General features: G+C 36.9%; 1 protein-coding gene and 2 long non-coding RNA genes across 4 annotated transcripts in view; 1 reads left to right on the top strand and 2 right to left on the bottom strand.

Annotated features, from left to right (window-relative positions):
- Positions 1-2978: 2978 nt before the first annotated feature.
- The window catches only part of LOC129810063 (innexin shaking-B), a 115123-nt gene continuing 95756 nt past the window's right edge, over positions 2979-22345 (top strand). The window contains exon 1 of one of the 2 annotated variants that reach the window (XM_055860321.1): positions 2979-3413. In XM_055860321.1, coding sequence (XP_055716296.1) covers positions 3391-3413 — 23 coding nt within the window. In that variant the 5' untranslated portion in view covers positions 2979-3390. The remainder of the gene's footprint in view (positions 3414-22345) is intronic. The other variant, XM_055860329.1, reaches the window with a different exon arrangement.
- Positions 8376-9554, bottom strand: LOC129810093 (uncharacterized). The gene is made up of 3 exons (XR_008752702.1): positions 9490-9554; positions 8910-9430; positions 8376-8511 (listed from the first exon to the last, which is right to left on the bottom strand). It is a non-coding gene; the product is annotated as an uncharacterized LOC129810093 (long non-coding RNA).
- On the bottom strand, positions 9840-12345 carry LOC129810087 (uncharacterized). The gene is made up of 3 exons (XR_008752701.1): positions 12281-12345; positions 11701-12221; positions 9840-9979 (listed from the first exon to the last, which is right to left on the bottom strand). It is a non-coding gene; the product is annotated as an uncharacterized LOC129810087 (long non-coding RNA).

Below are 22345 nucleotides of genomic sequence, written 5' to 3' on the forward strand. Positions count from 1 at the left end.
AATTCTGCGTAGATACCTATAAAGACATAAAATTATAAATCTGGTATTTTGCAATGCGGTAGTATTTGACTTCCGGTGGAACCTAAAAAAATAAAAATTTCTCTTTACGAGTTTATGACTAACTATCTTACTTGAAGGTATTTCTTTTTATTGAATTCACTTCAAGCTTTGTAAAACGATTCTATCTTTTCGGAAGTACTATGAAATCTTTATCAAATGGAATATTATTAGATATTTTACAACATTTCCTATTTCTTGAATTAAAATGCCAATATATATTTAATTCTAATATGTTTTTAAAATTTCCATACGGAAAATTCTTTATTCAATTTTATTAATATAAGCCCTTTATTTTCAATATAAAAAAATTATTCACATAGTTTTTTTAATAGGTATATCCGCATTAAGATTGATTCATTCAATATTAATTGGAGGGAAAATAATTTTCGAACACTTACATTTCAATTTTGTGGTATTTTATGTGAGTAATTGTATAAGAAATATTCTCAAGAGAGCTGAGTATAAATGGTTATAAATTAATTCCTTAAGCAAACTCGCCATGGAAGCCGAATAATACAAATTAAAATGCAAATTAGGAACTGAAAATATCGCTCTATTTTCTAACAGAAGGTTAAAGGTGAGAATCCAAAAAACTACTAGTTGAATATGCCTAAAAATGTACAGTGCAACAGGTCAATCACCTGTCCACTAAAAATAACATGATTGAGAGCAGTTCCGATGAACATGAATTTAAACTCTGTTGTTGAAGTTTCGTGTAATGAATGATTTTGGTTGCATAAACTCTTATTTTAAGAGTTTTGCAATTTCACCCGTATTGGTAAATTTATCTGGATTAGTTCAATCAGAGGCAAGGCGGGATTATCGCTCTGATTTAAAAAAAAATACATTCATTTTTCCTTAACTATGCGAACGATCGTCTGAAGAAACCGGATAGAAAAACATTTTTTTCTTTATCTTTAATTCTATATGAAATTGTATAATCCTTTAGAGAATTTTTATTTTTTTAACAAAGAAAACAGCTTTCTGGAATACTCAAACATATGATTTAGATGCTACCTTAAAGTTCTCAAATAATTTGCTTAGATTAATAAAATTTCTAAAAGTTGTTCGAGCAAATAATATTTTTTTTTTACTTTCTAATGGCATATCGCTTGGAATCATGTTACTTAGATGTTACTTAGATGTTACTTCATGGCATATCGCTTAGAATCATGTTAAGATTCACAAACTTTTCAAATGAATTAAAACTTGCCGCAATTTCTTATTCTAAATTCAAACAATAAAATTATTAAATTTATCGAAAACTCAACAACCTTTTGTAGATTTCAGGAGGGGCAAGTGGGGCATATTTGAATTAGGACGTTTTTAAAATTGGGCTTTTTCCTAGTTTTAAATATAAATGGATCTTACCGTAATACAATTTAGATCCACAAACTAATTGTGAAATTAATTGCATTATGATAAGGTTTAGTACAATTTGAAAATAGAAGAAAATGCCGAATTTTAAAAGTGTCCCAATTCAACGGTGCGCTCCACTTCCCCCTACACTACGACTCCAGTAGTATGAATCTAAAAAAAATAGGCACTCTTGATAAAATATAACTTGAAGAAACTTTTACTTAAATTAAACTGTAACTACAGCAACCTAACAGAGAAAACTGCAGCAATATAGGGGGAAGTGGGGCACCTCTGAAGTGGGGCAGCTTTGAAATTGAGCTTTTTCTCCTATCTTTAAATGGAATTGAGCTATATAATGATGTGAGTTGGATTTGCAATTGTGTTGATGAGCTAAATTATATTATTTTAAGGTCAAGTTTCATTAAAAATTAGAGAAAAAATCCGAACTTCAAAGCTGACACAACTCAAACGTGCCCCACTCCCCCTTAAGGACCAAACGCACTGATGCTATTAGAGTCGCACTGCAGTTACAATGCAAATTTAAATAAATCTGGTCTCAATGGAAAGCTCGTTTATTTACCTGCAACTCTTGTGAAAACACCTATTTTCTAAAATTACCACCTATGCACAAAAACAATAAAGGAAACACACTGAATTCAGCGAGCACACAAAACCAAAGGCGATATTAACAAAGCCTTAAAAATTTAATAATAATAATAATAAAATTACCACCTAATCCCAGTATTATCACAAAATATATCGCTGAGTTTGCACATGTAACAACAAAATAAAGCTCAACTAAAAAACAATACTGAGTCAGAAGAACATTTAGGAAGGATTTGTTTATACATTAAACTTTTCATCAGGTTTTCTTAGCTTACCCTTAGCCTCTTTAAATTTAGTTTTTTTTTACTTTTTTAGACTACTTTTAAATTATCCTCAACAAGACCAAGTACATTCTAGATAACCCAAGGATTTTGTGATAGAAAATCTCTTTTTATAAGATTGATTTGATAATAGAGAAAAATCTCTTCTCACACTCTATTGTTGGTGGGGAAGGAAAAATCTGGTATATTGTGTGGTGAAAAATTGAAATCCACCCACTGAATTGTCCTTTTTCTTCCGCCAAAAGAAGCAAAAGGAACAAACAGCACTCCAATCACTTGAAACTAGAATGAGTAGAAGTGCGACAATGGGGAAATTGTAGGTTTAATTGGTTGTGTGTCTGCTAAATAAACACAGAGTTGAGAATATAGTGCATCGTTTCACCATGTGATGTGTATCTTGTGGTTTGTCTGGTGGAAACTAGCCCCATAAATGTACCCTTGTACATCCCATCCTTTTCCAAAAGGCCATCTCATACATACATCGAAGCCATTTAACACACTTTACCCCCTAAATCTTTTCTGCACAATTCAAAGGACCCAAATACTCTCCTCAACCATCCTCCACTCTCCCCCTTTTTGGGTTTTCACAAGAAATGCCCCCAAGCTCCTTAGGACACCATCTCCGGAGTGTCATGTATTTATTGGGGTGATGCTCAAGGGTGGAATGGATGTAGAAAATTGGGGTGAAGAAGTGGAGTGTGAGGTGAACAACTTAAACAATAAGTGCGCTTGGAAATTCCAGAAGGCAGCCGAATCCTGTCGTCCCTCATTTCACTGGAGTCCACTTTGGCGGTGTCTGTCTTGTGAAAGTATCCACCATCCCGATTGATGTTGGAATGAGAAATACCCAGAGTGCTGCAGAGATAGTGAGGCCAATACTGCAAAAACGGGTAGCAGAGAATCGACCCAAAGTACAAAATACTCCATCACTCGGTACTGAATACAATATTGCGGCTATTCTCTGCTATGTGTATATATCGAAAACGGGCTGTAAAGTGATTAAGAAATTGTGCAACTATACTTGTTAAACGAAAATCAATTCACCACAAGTGCTACCCAGTCGCGATTATTGTCATCCTCTTGAATGCATCCAAACAACGAAGACGAGTAAGAGCAATTAAGTTGGAAAAATTGATTTAAGCCACAAAAGAATATCTCCCAATGCAAAAGAAAAGCTTCTCAATGCATAGCGCAATCTAACAAGCACTTCATGGACGAAAATTTTTTTTACTCACTTCAATGGTCCACTGTTGTCGCATATTCTGCACATGAAATTTTACTATATTTCCACTAACACAAAACTTTCAAATCTTTTTTTTTTAGATAATTTTAGCTATGATTCTTTCATTTTTCATTATCACAGCTACTGTGATACTACGGTTGAGTGAACCATCTCCAATCGATATCATATTTGAATAAAATATGTTGAAACTATTTCTAAGGTCAAAGCTACGAGCTTAACCAGGAAATCACTTAATTAGACGATTGATTGGCATAGTCAGAAATTTAACCCTAGACAATTCCGATCATCTCGTACAACATAGCATTTCTTTTTGATCCGAGACACATACGCCTAATAAAAGCCACAATATTTAAATCGTTACAAGCCAGACACACTTACGACTTAAACCGAGAAACGGTTTAACTTAATTACAATCAAAATAATGATCAATTGCATTTCCATCAGTTTCTGACTAATCCGTCTCTCGGATTAAGCAGAAAAACCGTATTGACAGTAGAATGCTCACAGTATTTCTTTAATTTTCGCATTTTCATTGAAATTCTGACGCAAATTCTCAATTACCGTATTACCTTATCTCATACTCGGTGGCTCTAGGTGAAAATAATATAAGAAAATTAAAGAAATAAAACGAAAATACGATAAACAGTGAACAGAAAAAACTGTACGAAAAATTAATCGTACAGTTTTTTGCTCACAGTTTAGGGGAGACTGAGGCAAAAAGTCACAAATCGAAAATTTTAAAATTCATTATCTTCCAAGATAAATAAGATAGCGGCTTAAAATTTTTTCCATAGATAGCCTCCATAGGTCTTCTTCAATGTCGTATGTTTGTTAGAATTTGAACAAGGAATTTAGAAAATAAAAAATATCGAAATTTTTAGCCCTATTTTTGAAATATTTTCCGTGGAGAAGATATCAATTATTAGCTACTTATCTTAAATTTAATGTACTGGTGAATATTTCCCCAATTATCTGGATATTCTTTGAATACGAATCCGCAAATTCTAAAACAGATATTTTAAAAAGATTCTCTTCTCCAGAAATCCTTTTATTTAAAACGATCACTTGGGGTAAAAAGTAACAAAAGCTATGGAGCAAAAAGTATCAAAAACCGAAACAATTTCTGATGTCCCACGGTGAAAAGAAACGTCAATGCTATGTGTCGCCGCTTGTTGTTTGCATTGGTCAAACGATTTGCAGTCTTTTGTGTGTTTTTTGTAAAATAATTTAAAATGCGCTTTTTTCGCTCAGATAGAGAAAACGGTGCTTTACAAAGGTGTAGAAGAATAAATTTTCTATGAAAATATGTAATCTAGGTATTTTACTTAAATTTACGGAATCCCGTAATAAAGCGAATCAAAATGTGATAGTATCTTATGCCTGATACTATTTGCCTCAGCATTTTTGAGAATGATCACAAAATTACCTTTTTAAAAAACGGCTCGATAAATATACTTCCTTACAAAATAGAAGAAAATGACTTTCACAGAGTTGTAGAGCGGGAAATTTCCTGTAAAACTGTGCTAATTAGAAATTTTGGAGGTGCTCGGGTAGCCCGTAAAAAAATAAAATATCCATTTTGTGACTTTTTGCCCCAGTCTCCCCTATCGTATTTTCGTATTATTTTTTCATCTAATAATGTTTTCACCTAGTGCCACTGAGTATGAGATAACGTAATACGATAATTGAGAATTTGCGTTATAATTGTAACGAAAGCGTGTAAATTAACGAAATACGGTGAGCATATTACTGTCAATGTGATTTTGTCCTTACTAGGAAACTGACGGGAATTTAATCAAATTATTATTTTTATTATAATAACGTTAAGTCGTCTCGCGCCTTAAGTCGTAAGTACGTCTATAGGGCACAAATATTTAAAACTTGCGGAGTATCGGTTTCTGTACCGTACGGGTGATTTGACCCTGCAGGGGTGGATTGCCACCCTTCTGTTCCTCAGCTTTTCTTTGTAGCACTTAAAAATAATCTTCATCGACTTTATCTACCATATCTGATTAGTAAACGCTATCTTTTTGTGCTAGAATAAAAGAATAACTAACGAACAACAGGGTAGCTTACACACTCAGTTTACAATTTCATGGAAAAGATGTTTAGAATAAATCTATGGATTCCGAAAATCATCATGAAAACGGTCTGTCGATTTTGATATTTCCAAATAATCATAATCTTGAAAATCATACCGTACATTTTTAAAATATTTTTTGTTCTTTTTTTCCTTTTTGAAAAGTGTAATTAATTGGAATAGTATGCTATAGCTTCTATTAGAAAATATTAATTCATTTTATTTATATTAAATAAATACATATTGATTTATTTTATTTTATTTTTTAAGATATTTTTGACTATTTTAGATCATCATATAATTTTTTTATATTTAGCTTTTTGTTGTAGATCTACTTAAGAACTTCTCTACAAATTTCATATTTCTAATTTTTCTTTATTTTTAAATATTTCACATCTAGACTTGTGTGTAATAACTTCCGACTTGGAAAAGATATCTCAACAGTGAACTTATATTATTACAGATTTTACTATAAATGAAATTTTTATAGACATGCTTAACATAAAAATTGTTTTTTTTTTTTGAAAATATTTTAAATTATACACTATCTTCTTTATGACTTCAATAATTGAAATAGTTTGAGAATATTCCATAGAGAGTGGTAAAGATTAAAGTTCTTCAAATTTTCCGATATACGACTGCCAATTGTTATGAGTTGGCTCTTGAACCGTACTACAAATAAAAGAATCACAGCTTCTATAAAAAAAACAAACTTAATACTAGCTTTGTTCCCCATCATCTTAGCCATCTATCTAATGTTTACTAATACTTTTTTCCTATCAGTCGAGAGCCAAATGGCTAAAAGCATAAAAGAGTTATTCTGTTGAGTAGCAAAAAGGCAATTAACCAGTTGAAATGGCTTTCATAATTTAAAGCAAATATTGATGGAAATGTCCGGCATGGAGGAATGGTGATTTTTCTAGCAATTAATGGGATATTAGATGTGCTATTTGAGATGTTGATGGCTAAAACTAAAAGTTTGTGCACATTGACATTTTCACCCCATCCCTATTATAGTCCCAAATGAAACACAATAGACTAATTGTTGTTCTTCTTTTGCTCACAATGTGATCATCAGCATTATCATTGCGCGTCATCAAAGTACTTTATCCAACCATAGCGACCAAACATAAGATAGGATAAAAAGACACATACTTGGCGTCTATCTGGAGGAGGCTTCTTGGCCTCCTTCTCAAATTCCATCCTACCCCCGCAGAACCAAAGCCCCAAAGCTCCCCTGCTGGGCGGCTGTAAATAGATGAGAACGCGTCATACCAAACTCTTGTGCATCTTCTGCATCTAAAGCCCTCCATGGCAGAATTAATACACATGTGAAAGGCAGGCACAGAGTGGCTTAGTATTAAATGAAGAATACTGCGGGATAAAAGGGATACATCTATAGCATAAATGAGGGGTTTGGTGGGGAATTGAGCATAAGATGGAAAGACTCTTGCTGTGTCACCCACAAAGTTGTCCGCATGATTGTAAATCAATATCATCGTATGCCACTAGAATGTATTATGGGTAGTTGGACAAAACTTAAATAAATACGGATGTTGAATAAAAAAGAAGTCCGGATGAAAATGGTCCTACTGCAGAATTGACAAAAATTCCAAGGAGCAAAGTTAAGTGAAGACTTCCTGCCTAATTGATGGAGAAGAAATCTTATGTAGGACACTGCAAGAAAACGTGGTTATACTTGAAACTACTTCCATTGTTTTCTTTGCTAATAGTTATAGAGATAGAACAAACTATTATAGGGATAGCGTGAAGCAAACAAAAGGAAGACTGATTGTCCTTTTGGGACTACTTTAGTTAACAATAAAATACTAATAGATACTTAGTGAAATGTGTGTGACTTTTCCACAGGATGGTCTTTTAGGACAATTATTTCGTTAAGTTCTTTTATTACGGTTGAAGCTTCAATACTACCTAGATAATCCTGGCTTAGGGGAAAGTAGTCATGGTTCGCACAGAGTGAACCTTCAAACACCGCAAATTTTCTCTTCATTTGCAAAGATCTAGTTCGTCATTTCTCAGCCATAAGATAGATAATTATTAAACTCATGAAACGAGATGAGAAATGGTAAGTCAGCTCTTTGCAAACAAAGAGAAAATTCGCATCGTTTGAAGGTTCACTCTGTGCGAACCATGCCTACATTCCTCTATATAACCTAGGGAAATTAGAATAACAAAACAATATTTGATACGACAAAGCTTTTTGTATTATCTTACTGAATTTATGTCAAGAAAATTAATAGAATAATGGTTTGTTTGAAATTTGAACCATCAATTTTGAATATAGGTTAGAGTGGTACAAATTGGACAAATGCTACAAGTTGGACAGGGCTTTTTTTCTTAATAAATTTAGTACTTCATTTTTATTTGTATATTTTTAATGCTTTAGTTTTTTAATTTGGTTCCTTGTGCTTAAAAACAAATTTTGTACTGTATTTATCAAGAAAAAAGCCATGTCCAACTTGTACAGGCGAATTGTCCAACTTGCAACACTATGTCCAACTTGTATCACTTTACCCTACAGTGAAAACAATTTTAAATTTTATTAGTTTTTAATTAGTCAGTCGTAAAGAAAATTGGACTATTTAAAAAAAAATCAAATAATAAAAAAATTTAATTAATTCTATAACGTCTTAAAAAATCTACAATACTAAATATATTGTTGTGTCGAATCCTTTTGGGGTGGGATTCGGCACCCTATGAGTGTTATAGGGGCGAAAAATGCCTTTTTGTAAAATCCCCGTATACTTCAGGCGAACACCAGAAATATCGGGCAATGACCTAGTAGTTGGTTTTGACAATGTAATCAATTCCTTTGGCACACTCTTAAAGCCAACTCTGGTGATTTAGTGTATGTGTGTGACCTAAAGAGAGAGAAAGAGAGAGAAATAAGTAGTAAGTCGTCTCCTTCCCACTCTTCCACTGATCAGGTAGCATACCGCAGCGTAGCATAAAAGCCACGCTCCTTATAGCTCTCAGTGGCCATTCCTGTCACCTCTACTGTTGCTGGATAGAGCATTCAGAGGCGCGGGTTAATCTAGCGCTCTAAATAGCTCCCGGTAGCACTTGAGAGTCCCTCTGTATTGCCCTGGTCAGAAGCATTTAGAAGCGCGGGCTGAGACTAGCGCTCTAAATAGCTCCTGGTGGCCGAGATCCCTTAATCTTGCACTGGCTGGAAGAATTCAGGATCGCTGGTGGAACTAGCATCCTGAATAGCTCCTAGTGCGCTAAAATTTCCCTTCCTCTCACACACCGTACTTACCTTTCCTTCCCTTGTGGGTTTTGCGGTGCTCGAGGATCGAACTCCAGCAGTGATTTCCCTTTTCTCGGGCGACCCCGTGCGGTGAAAGATCCGGACTCCCTGAGAGTGTAGTCTGGAAAAGCCAGAAGCCTGATCTCCCTGCAGACGTTGCGTGAGGGATTACGTGCCCTGGTGAACCCTCTGGTCTGGGGCAGCATCTCCGTGAAGTCTGTTGCCACGTAGAGGTTGTGTTGCACCCAAGACACCCTATACTGGTGTTCACCTGCATTTTGGCCACCCTCATTTCGTCCGGGAGTAACCTCGGCCCCAAGTAGGCTGCTGACACGAGCTAAGCCGCGACACCATCACCGGAAGCAGCTCGTAGAAGCCTCTGGCCTTGAGACAGAAGGCATTGGCTGTGCTGGGATAAACCCACCCCCACGGGGGCCTTTGAGAGAGTTGCCTAACCACCCTGCCCTCTACGCCAAGAAGGATCTTCCTGCTCCAGCTGTTGGCTTGTCACACCGCTGTATACCCTCCAGCTGTTGTTAGACAAAGGAGATCAGGCCTGGGTGAAGCAGGCGGAAAAGGAAATACTCACCAAAACCCTCTGATAGTCCAGGAAAGTCCACAGTCGCGATCACTACCACATCACCACAAAACCAAAACAACTCTTGACATTTGCCTCTTGAAGACATAACCTTGTATTTTGCCTGCATTATCGACTTTGTACATTTGCGCTGATAGCGCCCCTAGTGGAAATTTAATAAAACCCAGAAGTAAACAAAAGGTTGTGTTGTCATTGGTTCATCTGTCAAAGGGGACAGATTCCCTCCAGAATTCATCGTCGAGCCCCTTTTCCGCGATCAGCTGCCTTCCCGGAAGTCCCATCCACAACACTGGTGTCAGAAGTGGGATTTGCCTGACCACTTGCGAGTATGGAGACAGCTGAGACCAGCCAGATATTGGACGGATTGAAGGAGTGGCTCACGGACAGGATGGAGAGGTACGATGGGTTTCTGCAAGAATTTCGCACCCTGCGGGAAAATTCTGAAGCCCGTCAAAGCTCCACTTTGACTAGAATCTTGGACCTGCAAAGGAGAAATGAGGAGTTACAGAGGCAGCGCAATGAGCGCACGGACAGGGAAATAATGGAATTGAGACAGCAAATCTGTTTTTGGACGTTTCAAATGACCGGAAGACTATCCGGAGATGCCCCTCTACCGGCTGGGCAAGTACCGCCGGAAGAGGCCTCTTTTCAGGTATCACCTGAGCTATGTTCGACTGAAGCTCCTAGTGGGCGTGCGGCAGCCGAAAATTTCCCGAGCATCGCTCAGATTTTGGAGGGAGGTCGTGCTACCTTGGAATCCAGCCGTCTGGGGTTTTTGGCCTCTGACCCACTACCTGCGACCCATGATGAGGTCATCGCCCCTCAGGGAACCCCTAATGCCTTACCTGCTGAATCCGAGATCTGGGTGACTCCGGTTCGGACTGGGCGTTTGCCCTCTCAACCACACAGGGATGAAAGGGTTTTTGAAACTCTAGAGGGTGGTGCCGAATCAATGAAATTAACTTTCTCTGAGAAGGTTATGGAGAGGACTATTGGTGAGGAAGGGATGGTGCGGTTATGTGCTAGTGAGGCTGTCGTCCTAGCTCCCCGCAGTGAGACTCGAGCCGAGATGGAGAAGGTGCTGCCGAGGAAGCAATCGGAAGTTTTCTCCAAAGTACCACGGGGTATTGGGCGCACTCAGTTAGTGGAGCACCCGATAGACACAGGAGATAACGCTCCCATTAAGCATCCACCCAGGAAATTCCCAATGGAGTGCGGAAAGCCGCCTAAGGATAGACCTGATCTCCCTGTCGTAGAAAACCTACGTCGGACAATGAACGAAATGCACCGGGAGGGGCGAGAACGCTTGCAATTTTTTCCTCGAGTGGCCAAGGACTGCTATGACCACACTCGGCATCTCTCGACCTTTGCACCAGGGCAGCCTTTTTGGTGGTACAAACCCACTAGGAAGGTGGGAAGGTCTCCCAAGTTACAGAGTGACTGGGGTGGGCCCTATTTGGTGTCCGAGAAGATAAGTGAGGTGGCATATCGTATCCGGAAGAAGGCTAGAGGCCGCTCCCGCATTGCTCACGTGAACCGTTTAGCTCCTTACCGGGGTGTTAATGCTGGCCGGGACGGCCAGAACTAGGAGGAGGGCAGTGTTGTGTCGAATCCTTTTGGGGTGGGATTCGGCACCCTATGAGTGTTATAGGGGCGAAAAATGCCTTTTTGTAAAAATCCCCGTATACTTCAGGCGAACACCAGAAATATCGGGCAATGACCTAGTAGTTGGTTTTGACAATGTAATCAATTCCTTTGGCACACTCTTAAAGCCAACTCTGGTGATTTAGTGTATGTGTGTGACCTAAAGAGAGAGAAAGAGAGAGAAATAAGTAGTAAGTCGTCTCCTTCCCACTCTTCCACTGATCAGGTAGCATACCGCAGCGTAGCATAAAAGCCACGCTCCTTATAGCTCTCAGTGGCCATTCCTGTCACCTCTACTGTTGCTGGATAGAGCATTCAGAGGCGCGGGTTAATCTAGCGCTCTAAATAGCTCCCGGTAGCACTTGAGAGTCCCTCTGTATTGCCCTGGTCAGAAGCATTTAGAAGCGCGGGCTGAGACTAGCGCTCTAAATAGCTCCTGGTGGCCGAGATCCCTTAATCTTGCACTGGCTGGAAGAATTCAGGATCGCTGGTGGAACTAGCATCCTGAATAGCTCCTAGTGCGCTAAAATTTCCCTTCCTCTCACACACCGTACTTACCTTTCCTTCCCTTGTGGGTTTTGCGGTGCTCGAGGATCGAACTCCAGCAGTGATTTCCCTTTTCTCGGGCGACCCCGTGCGGTGAAAGATCCGGACTCCCTGAGAGTGTAGTCTGGAAAAGCCAGAAGCCTGATCTCCCTGCAGACGTTGCGTGAGGGATTACGTGCCCTGGTGAACCCTCTGGTCTGGGGCAGCATCTCCGTGAAGTCTGTTGCCACGTAGAGGTTGTGTTGCACCCAAGACACCCTATACTGGTGTTCACCTGCATTTTGGCCACCCTCATTTCGTCCGGGAGTAACCTCGGCCCCAAGTAGGCTGCTGACACGAGCTAAGCCGCGACACCATCACCGGAAGCAGCTCGTAGAAGCCTCTGGCCTTGAGACAGAAGGCATTGGCTGTGCTGGGATAAACCCACCCCCACGGGGGCCTTTGAGAGAGTTGCCTAACCACCCTGCCCTCTACGCCAAGAAGGATCTTCCTGCTCCAGCTGTTGGCTTGTCACACCGCTGTATACCCTCCAGCTGTTGTTAGACAAAGGAGATCAGGCCTGGGTGAAGCAGGCGGAAAAGGAAATACTCACCAAAACCCTCTGATAGTCCAGGAAAGTCCACAGTCGCGATCACTACCACATCACCACAAAACCAAAACAACTCTTGACATTTGCCTCTTGAAGACATAACCTTGTATTTTGCCTGCATTATCGACTTTGTACATTTGCGCTGATAGCGCCCCTAGTGGAAATTTAATAAAACCCAGAAGTAAACAAAAGGTTGTGTTGTCATTGGTTCATCTGTCAAAGGGGACAGATTCCCTCCAGAATTCATCGTCGAGCCCCTTTTCCGCGATCAGCTGCCTTCCCGGAAGTCCCATCCACAACAATATTAAGATAAAAGCGCTTCTTGGGTTCAATTTAATGTTTCATATGAATTTTGTCAAAGGAAAATCATCTCGGTTGAAGTATAGGGGGAACTGGGGCAGTAGTAAACTGGGGTAGTTGTAAACACTGTGATTTTTTCATTAATTTTAAGACTCCAGAGGATAAAACCCATAAGCATTCATAGATACAATGGGGATGTATGTCCACAGATGAATTGGTCAATATAATCCTAATATTTTAAAAATAAAAATCATTTTTCCCGAAAATGTTGATATTTCGATTATTTTGGTCATTTGGATTTCCACCTGGAAATTAAAAACTGTGTAAAATAATCGAAATGTAGCAATACCAGTTCTTTCCTACATCTTTTAGGATTATATTTATGGATTTACTAGACAAATTGAGATTCTCATTATTTCAAAAGAATTAATAATTGGTCAGAAAACAGCATTTGGGGTAGATGTAAACAGGCAATTTCAATTTCACAAAATGAGTAGGTAAAAGAGCGGGAAATTGACCTTCATGCGAAATATCTATAATTCATAGATTACGAAAAAAATTGGTGGTGCTGTGTTCAATAAAAAGTTACATGATATCAAAATATGGAGAAAATCCATTGAAAAATGTCTTTGATATGCATGCTTTTAGTTTTTTTGCTATTTTAATTATTCTTTGTAAAAAGTGTCGTGATTTTTTGAAAAATATACAGTCTTTATACATCTCTGAAGTAATTAAAATAATCGAGAGTGGTGCAAAGTTAATTTCAAGGGTGGGAAAAAAGGTGTTAACATCCTCCCCAGAAAGTGGTTACTTCTACCCCAGGTATTTTGTGAAAAGAGAAAAATGCACGGTGACACAAATTTTATTTTTATGGAAAACTCAATTGTTTTCCAGCATCCGCATTACCTTCGATGTATTGCCTATACCCAAGGGTAAAACATGAGCTAAGAAATATTTTCCAAAAAATCACGGTGTCCTTGGAAAATCACCTCAAATTCGCATCTATCGAAAATGGTTACATGTGCCCCAGTCTCCCCTATTTTTTAATTGAAAACACTGAAATAGGGAAAACAGGGGTACCACCGAACATAGGGTAGTACGGAACACTGAGATTTTTTAATTAGATATTAGACTTCAGAGGACGAGACTTGTATAAATTGATAGATTACAGTAGGGATCGTTGTCCATAGAAGAAATGTTTGTCATATTTAGTCCAAGTAGTTTAGATACAAAAATCACTGTTCGGTGCTACCCCATGTTCGGTGGTGCCCCAGTTTCCCCTATACATTTCAGTCGATATGAAATCGAAAAAAAAGAAATCGTTCAGTTTTAGTCTTAGTTAGGGTAAAGACTCATAATTTTGCTCAGTCTGCTTATAAGCATCGATGTCCCAAGTTTGAAGTGCGATATTTTCAATACTAATTGACATTTTTTGTTACTCTCTTTTCAGAAGGGTTGTTTAGAACCTTGACAAGGGTTTATAGTCTTTGTTTTTACTAAAATTAGGCTTAATACGTTTAAAAATGAATTGATATGTAGAAGTGAAATTGGCTCTTATTTTGGACAACTTGGCTGTAAATTTGGACAGATAATCCGCCTCAACAGGATGCCCATTGTTCTTCATTTCATGAACCAATCCTTCCAAGTCCTCTTCCTGTTCATGTAAGGGAAATGTAGAATGTCACAAGAAGCCCGGAAACTTTCCATATCATTCATTAAAGTGAGTTGACTTCGGTACTGAAAGTACGTGCGGATTGGCTCATTCCATGGCCTTTCCGGGAGCCTTTCAAGGCTTTTCTCGCTACATCTCTTTCGTAGAGATGATGCTTCTTTGTTTCTCCAGACATTTGTCCAACCTAGTCATCACAAAAGCTAAAACTTCACGAAATTTCGTGAGAAAAACACCTGTACAAAATAAGAACCATCACCTCACTGGTGAATGTCTTAAAAAATTTCCCATTTTTCACACGAAAAACGTAATTCACAAGGCAAATCTCACTTCAGGTCAAATGTATAAATCACCACTAACGTGAATCAACACAATATTCAATGAATATTCAATAATATCACTCAAAAAAAGCGAAGAAACATTGTTAGTACTTCACCACAGCTAAATAAGACTGAAGTAAACATAAAGTTCTGTCATATTTCTCGTAAGCAAATGCTCACACTGAATTTTTAACAAAGCAATTTCAATTCAAATCATATTCAAAATTTAACGTATTTAGTATTAAAATCTTCCAAAAAGAACAAATATTTCGATAGAATTCATTATTCATCAAATATTGGATTAAAAATCTGTAATTTTAATCAATTTATTTTTAATGCCCAATTTGGTCCTCAAAGTGTCCAAAATAAGAAACTGGATAAATATTAAGAGCCTTTCCCCTAAAAGCTGTCTAGTGAAAAAAAGAGTAAGTTTAATCCTTACTTCCTAAATTTCACAACGGAAAATATTAATAGTCACGTCGATATCCATCGAGTTGATTTAACTCGGCTGTAGAGTCGTTTTAACTCTTCGGTTTTTCTCTTAGTAATTTGAAAGGATTTTTCACAGCAATTAGTTGCTGCAATGGGCGAAAGGAAATTTACATTTAAAGTGTGCTAGCAAGGCATACATTGCTGTTCTTAATTTCTGGATCTGTTCCAGCACAATGAGCTATTCATCATACCAATCTTTAATACTCGTATATTTACATTAAAGTTTCTGCATTAATAAAATTGTGCTAAGTATTTCGACTAACTGTCTTAAATAGTGCAATGTCGAGAAGTTGAACACTTATAGGCTTAATAAAAACTTGGTTTATAGATTTCAAAGAAATGTCAGATGTTTGGGGTAGTATTTGCTAGAAACTAAAGCACCTCAAGTCAATGTTTTTCATTTCAATGCCCTAGTTCATAGTTTAATATTAAAATTAGTCATTGATAAGTTTTCTCACAGTGAATTGCAATTCTTGCAAATGCTGTTCAGAGAAAAAAAAAACTTTCAAAATCAATTACAATTTTCATCCTGGCAGCAAAAGTACTCCATGGTTAGTAAGAGGGAATCTTTTTCACGTGTCGCAACTTCTGATATTCCACCACAGTTCCCACATCCCCTTCAAACCAAGGCATCCTCCTCAGGATACCCATTCCCATGTTACCATACGCCCGGTCTCAGGAGCACGAAGGCGTCGAAGAAAAGGCATAATACACAACAGAGTGAGGTGAAACGCGGGAATTTCAATTTTCCCACCTTTTCCCATGTGTTTTGCTATCATATAGCCACCATTCATATACCTTCTGTATTGTGTATAAATTATACATCAACTACAATTCTGTATAACTCCTAAAATCTTTGAATGCTTTCGAAAAGTTTCATCGTTGATTTGTTTTTCTAACTGCCTGTCGGTTTCTATGTACAGTATTTTGTTAAATAACATTTACACAAAAACTTTTCCATGTGATTGCGCGCACGCAGAGAAATAGTTTGGCCGTTGAGCCATTTGCTAAAATTTTCACCCGCAAACACCATCTAACATTTGCTCATTTTATCGTGAAGCTTTATTGAGGATTGTTGATGGATTCCACAGAGGAATGGAAGTAAATTAATTGTACAAGTGACTACGATGTATCTCTCACCATACACACAACCCATATCCTAACCTGAGGCGTATTCAGGCAAAAAAAAAACTTTGGCGGGAAACTATTTTCACTTGGCCCCAAGGTGAATCACTGTGAGAAAATTTACTAACAACCCATGAGCCACATGGTTTTCAATGTTACACCAATTTCCCTGATTGACTACGACCGTCAAATTCCATTGTGCAAGACATTGCGCTAAATTACATTTGAAATATACCAAAAAAAAAGTGGCGAAACAACCAGCAAAGTTCCTTCGTGAACTACAAAATGTACATTTTGCAGAACTTGTGTCACTTTTCTCAACTTTGCCCTCCATACTAACCCCATCCTCCTCCTTCCAGCTTCTAGGGTGGGAGTCCCAGAACGGGTGGACGCTGATAGCTTGACAATTGTGTCCAACATTGTTGCAAATTAATTGCTTTCATCCACCCAATTTACCATTCTTCCCTTGCAACTCCACCGTCAAACACCACCTGGCGAAATTTACACTCTCACCAATGGGGGTGCTTTTTGTGCTCAAAACACACTTCCAGTGGAAAATTCAACACTGGCTGCCGTGTGACTGTCAAGCTGCCGGAGGTGGAGACGTTGTTTATTCACTCATTTAAAGAAAATTCAAATTTTATTGGATACCTCGAAGTAAATCAATAAATTACATTGTGCAGCTAACACAATCAAAATATCATGCAATCCCAAGAAACATTTTCTTCCCCATATCGTCCATCCATAGATATCTCCAAGTAAAATAATATAGAACCATTCATTCTTAACTCTTTAAGGACGATTGGATCATTGTGATAGATACAGAAAATATTTTTTCCTGACTATTTTAAATTATTCTTTTCTAATGTTTCTATACATAATCGAAAAGCACAAGGTTGTAGGATTCAAGACCTTTTTCTGCAAATATCCAGTTATTTTCTATGTTGTCAGTTAGATCAGCAATTGTCATAACTTCCTCATCACCCGTCAAATAATATCTGCAGATATCTTTAAGATTTCTGTAGAGAAAATCTACACCTCTACAGAATATCTGCAGATAATTCTGTAGATATTCTTACGAATTTTATTTGGGCTTGGGACAAAATTCGTCAGAATATTTCGGCAGATTTTCTGACGAATCTCTGACGAATTTCTGTAGATATTCTGCCGATTTTCTGTAGATTTTTTCTACATTCCAGACTTTCCAGACAAGATGTGTCAGAAGAGATGGAAAAATTTTTCACTGAAGTTTGCAAAATTCAATAGAGTTATTTTTTGTGATATCACGGTGTTTATATAAAATAAAGAATTCTGCGACGCCGTGTTACAAGTAGAGAAAAGTGAAGTGAAAACTTTAAGCAGAGTATCGACCTAAATTTCGTGTTTTTGTATCATTCCATGGGCGATTTTTAAAAAATTAGTATTTTTGCTCGCATCTTTTTACTTATTTAAAATGTTTAATCGGTAATGCTTGTTAAGCAGAGCATACCATTTTCTTTATAACTCCTACAGTTTCTACATAAATCAACAATATTTTTGTGAAGTAATGGACACTATGCCGATTTTCTCGGCAGAAATTCTACCGAAAATCTGTAGATTTTCTGCAGAAATTCTGCCGAAAATCTACAGATTTTCTAGCAGAAATTCAGCAGAAAATCTACAGATTTTCTCTGAATACACTGGAATATACCGTTAAAATTCAAAAAAACCTCAGAGTAAAATCGGCAGGTAGAATAATGATTTGACGGGCACTTCATCAGCAATTCTTCTATTAGTACGTATGGTCCCATATTGGTAAAAAAAATCCTGATGAGGTAAAGATAAAGTTACGACAATTGCTAATACAACTGACGATATAGTAAATATTTAAGCTCAAAGGTGACGAATTTTCAAATGACCGCACTAATAAATTATTCTTATTATTTTATCTTATATTTCCAAATTTTTTTAAGCAAAAACTATTTAAGAGTAGAAACTACTGACTATATATTATATTAGGTGAGATTCTTAACAATCTCACCTACTATAATCCTAGCAAAACCTCATGTCCTCCGATTGGTCCCAAATTTTGTCAGAATGTGTTTGGCCACTTTCTGATCACGAATATATGGATGGCTAAAAACCGTTCCTGTCCGTCCGGCCGCTTTTTGGACCTTAATATGTTCTAAACTAAGAGAGATATCAACTTGTAGTTACTTGCAGGACTTATAATAGGGCATTAAATGAACAGTCTCATAAAATACAACAATTCTTTGATATAGCTGAAGTTCATCAATTGAATACTTTTACTTGGAGCGCTTTGGTTGAAAAAACGAGTTCAGAAACAAACAACCTCGATTATCTCGGCTTCTGAGTAATCGATGAGGTCAAGTTCTTTGGCAAAATTATAGAGAACATTCTGGTCCATATTTCACTCACATATCACTTTTCTATCAATCTATCCTAATCCTTTATATTTTCATCTAAACGGTATAAATACAAAATTTACATAATTTCACGAATTTGATTTAATATCCCAATCCACAAAAAATTACTCTGACTCAAAAATGACTGGTTTTTGGTGTACAAGAAATGGTAAAAAGATTACTCCTAATTGGAATCTTAAAAATTAGTCATATTCCCGTCGTATTTTGGTCACGGCATTACTCAAGATTGAATTAGTAATATTATCGTTATTTTACGGTTCTAAAGTTTACTCTGCCATGCAGTAACAAAAGCGACTCCAAACGACGGTCTTTTTCCGTTCAAAAACTGATGCTCCAAAAACAATGCATTTGACGTCCTTCTCTACCGCGTAAGTACCAAATCGACGTATGAACTTTGAATGAAGACGTTAAGTGTACTTCACAACTATGTATTGTATTACCACTGACATTATCTTCTCAACAATACTTCATATTTTCTATCGTTGTCTAATACATTCTATCTAAATTTCCTTATTTTTTCCCTAATTCACTATCCACATTTGCGAAGATTTTTGCCGTTCGACTATTGCTGAATGAGCCATTCGACATATCGAAAATTTTCCAACTAAATAACAACAAGACAAAAAAAATCTTTCAAAATTTTCACTAAATAGGTCTTTTCGACGCAAAATTTTAATATCAGGACACTCTAGAGACTGGAGCAAACTCCTGAACCACAAAATTTCTTTTTCCAAAAAAAAATTTCGTGTGTTTATCATGCAAAAAATTGCCTAATTTTCACTTAACTCCTGTCAGCACTGTACTTTTTCAAATCACAACACACATCTCTACCGGAAGAGCCTTTCCCCCCAATGCACACTATAATATTGTTGAGAAAACACGCGAAAATATCAATTACTTTGTAAATTTACAACATTGAATAGTTCTATTTACCATTTGATAAGTGAAATTTCTCCTCAGATATACCCAAGTGAGGGGAAGATTTTTTATAGGGACACTGGAAGTTACTGGAGGTCGGCGTCATATTTTAGTCGTGAGCGAGTAATTTTAGAGTTATTATGACGCCAAATGACTCCCGAAATTACCGTCATATTATTCCCCACTTTTCGTCATTCGACTCTCTGACGACCGTCATAGGACCCGATTTTGGAATCCAGAATACATACATCCAACGGTAATCTTACTCCAAATTGCTATTTGAGATAACTGAATGGCGTCCTCCAACTTCAGCTCTAAATCGAATTTGCATGTATTCCGAGTTATCTCACGTTAAGATTTTCACCTACAATAAGCCGATCTAGGCTTATCACTAGCTTTTTATTAGAGTGAAAATCATCATTCATTGGTATTGTCAGAAAAATTATTTAAATTTTTGCGCTATTTTTGACTGAATCGTCCATAGAAGTAGAAAATTACTCCGAATTACATTCTTTTGGATTTCCCAAGCTTAGATGTAAAGCGTTTCTTTAATTTTATTCATCGGTTTCATTTTTATTTTTGATTTTCGGTCAGTAAAAGCGTCTCGTACTTAAAGGGTTAAAACCTGACTGACAGTTGAGTAAGATGCAGTTCTTTGCACCATGCGGAACTCGACATATTCAACTGTAGAACGTACTCGACATATGTCAACCCAGTCGACGGCCATATCCCACCAATTCTAATCCTTTATTTCTTTGACAAGCCCAAACCTTAATATTCTTATGAGTGCTGAAAGGTTGCTTTGGGGCTTATATTGTCATGTAACTGGCCTCAGTCTTCAGTGAGTGAGCATCAGACGTCGTGGATGGTTCTCTCTCAGGAAGTGAAAATGGGTGGCAGCTTCAGTTTTCCAGTACCCCTCTATAAATTTTTTACTATTTATGTAAGCCATAATAGGGCTTACACAAGTGCAAGAGTAGAGCCACACATCTAAGAGATAAAAAAGCTGATTGGCACTCTTAACTCTTATCCACCGTTTCACGAGATCTCCAGTACCAGTGGATATTTTAAAAATTATTTGACAAAGTTTCTCACTTCAATAATAGTAGTTTATTGACCATTTCTTAACATGATCATGTTAATTGCATTTCCTGTCGCAATTTTCATTGATAATCCTTCAAAGAAGTTCCGTTACAAAAGCAAACCTTTATTCATTTTTTTTTTAATTTTCATCAGCTGATCACAATTATGGTCATGGACTTAGGACACCTATTTACTATCTAAATATTCAAGCAGTAATTCTTATATCAGAATGTATCATAGTATGAGTCTCACAGTCTATCAGTCTGCATTCAAAAATACTTGTCCATTTTCAATAAAATATCTTGTACATTAGTGAGAAAATTTTCAATTGCGGTATAGAGACTTGGGTATGTTGAATTTTAGTATTCCATTCTTTTCAAGTTTTTCAACGTTTGTTCTTGCATAATTGATACTTCAGTAGAATAGAAACAAAAAGATGACTAATGTAACTGTGCCACGAAAATCCGTGGTATATCTGAAAATATACTGAAAAATTAATATAGGAAATGGAAATATACCATTTGGTATAAAAGGAATACGTTATATCAGCGGAAATTAATGTTGTCATTTGGAAAGATAAAAGAATTAAAGAATGCTTACGAGAATGTAGCATGGTTTGTGAATACCTATAACGATTCATTAAAGCTTATTAAATTATTGAAAAGTTGAATAACTTGGTATATTTATTATATGAACTTATCAGAATAGTTATAACTTATGTACTTATTAGAATAGTTTAAAATTGTTGTACGTAATTCCAGTATTTCTTAATAAATATGATCATATAAAATGCAGAAGTTACTATGAAAGAAGTGCTCTAAGTAAAATGAAGGGATTACTATAAAATAGCTTTTCTTTGTTATTTGGGTATCTCACCCATTTGGCATGAAATTCAAGAAGAACTTACAATATTTTCAATTTAGGATATTTTCCTCGCTCAAAATATCCATCAACACACTACAAATGGTTTTCTTTTCACAATATCCGGAAACTATTCCGCATTTACACCATCAACCAATGAATTCTCTCATTCATAACCCACTGACTTTTCCGAGAAACCTTTTCTCCGAACGCTTATAGAAAAGAAAACCGCTCCGTCATTGGCTATTGAATGTCTGATAGAAAGGTGAAAATTTTTCACTATATTCAGCATCTGCGAGAAAAAAGCTTATTAATTGAAAATCCATATCTTTGAATTTAACCATTTTAGGATAAAAAAAATCACACGTGACTACCCATTTAATTTGTCACTCACTCATACATTCATTATTCACTTATATTCCCCAAAAGGATAAGCTCCCACTTCAATTTGGGCTTCTCATTTCGTCAATTTAGTGCCCAAAAAGTGCTGAGGGGTCGTAAATTGTGGAAATCACGACACTAATCTCCTGACCAGCTAATTGAAATTTTTGCAATAAAACCCTCCCATATGGAAAGGATGGGTGAGCTTTTGTCTGCGGCTATAGGGGGTTTGACATCACTGAAAGAGATTGGTATCGAAGTTCGTCAGAGATATATCGGATTCTCCTATTGCGATGTGACAGCAAATTACCCAATTGAACACATGCGAATGACTTATTATTCTTAGATGAACTTGCTAGGCTTGAGTCTTAATTATATAATGGAAACTTTAAGACATAATTCAATTAGCAATTTCAGTTTATTGCCAAAGCTTAAATAGCACTTTTAAACTTGGAAAACGAAGCATATACCCTCAATCTTGCCATAGATAGAA

Source organism: Phlebotomus papatasi, chromosome 1, assembly GCF_024763615.1.
Source record: "Phlebotomus papatasi isolate M1 chromosome 1, Ppap_2.1, whole genome shotgun sequence".
NCBI classification, from domain to species: Eukaryota; Metazoa; Arthropoda; class Insecta; order Diptera; family Psychodidae; genus Phlebotomus; species Phlebotomus papatasi.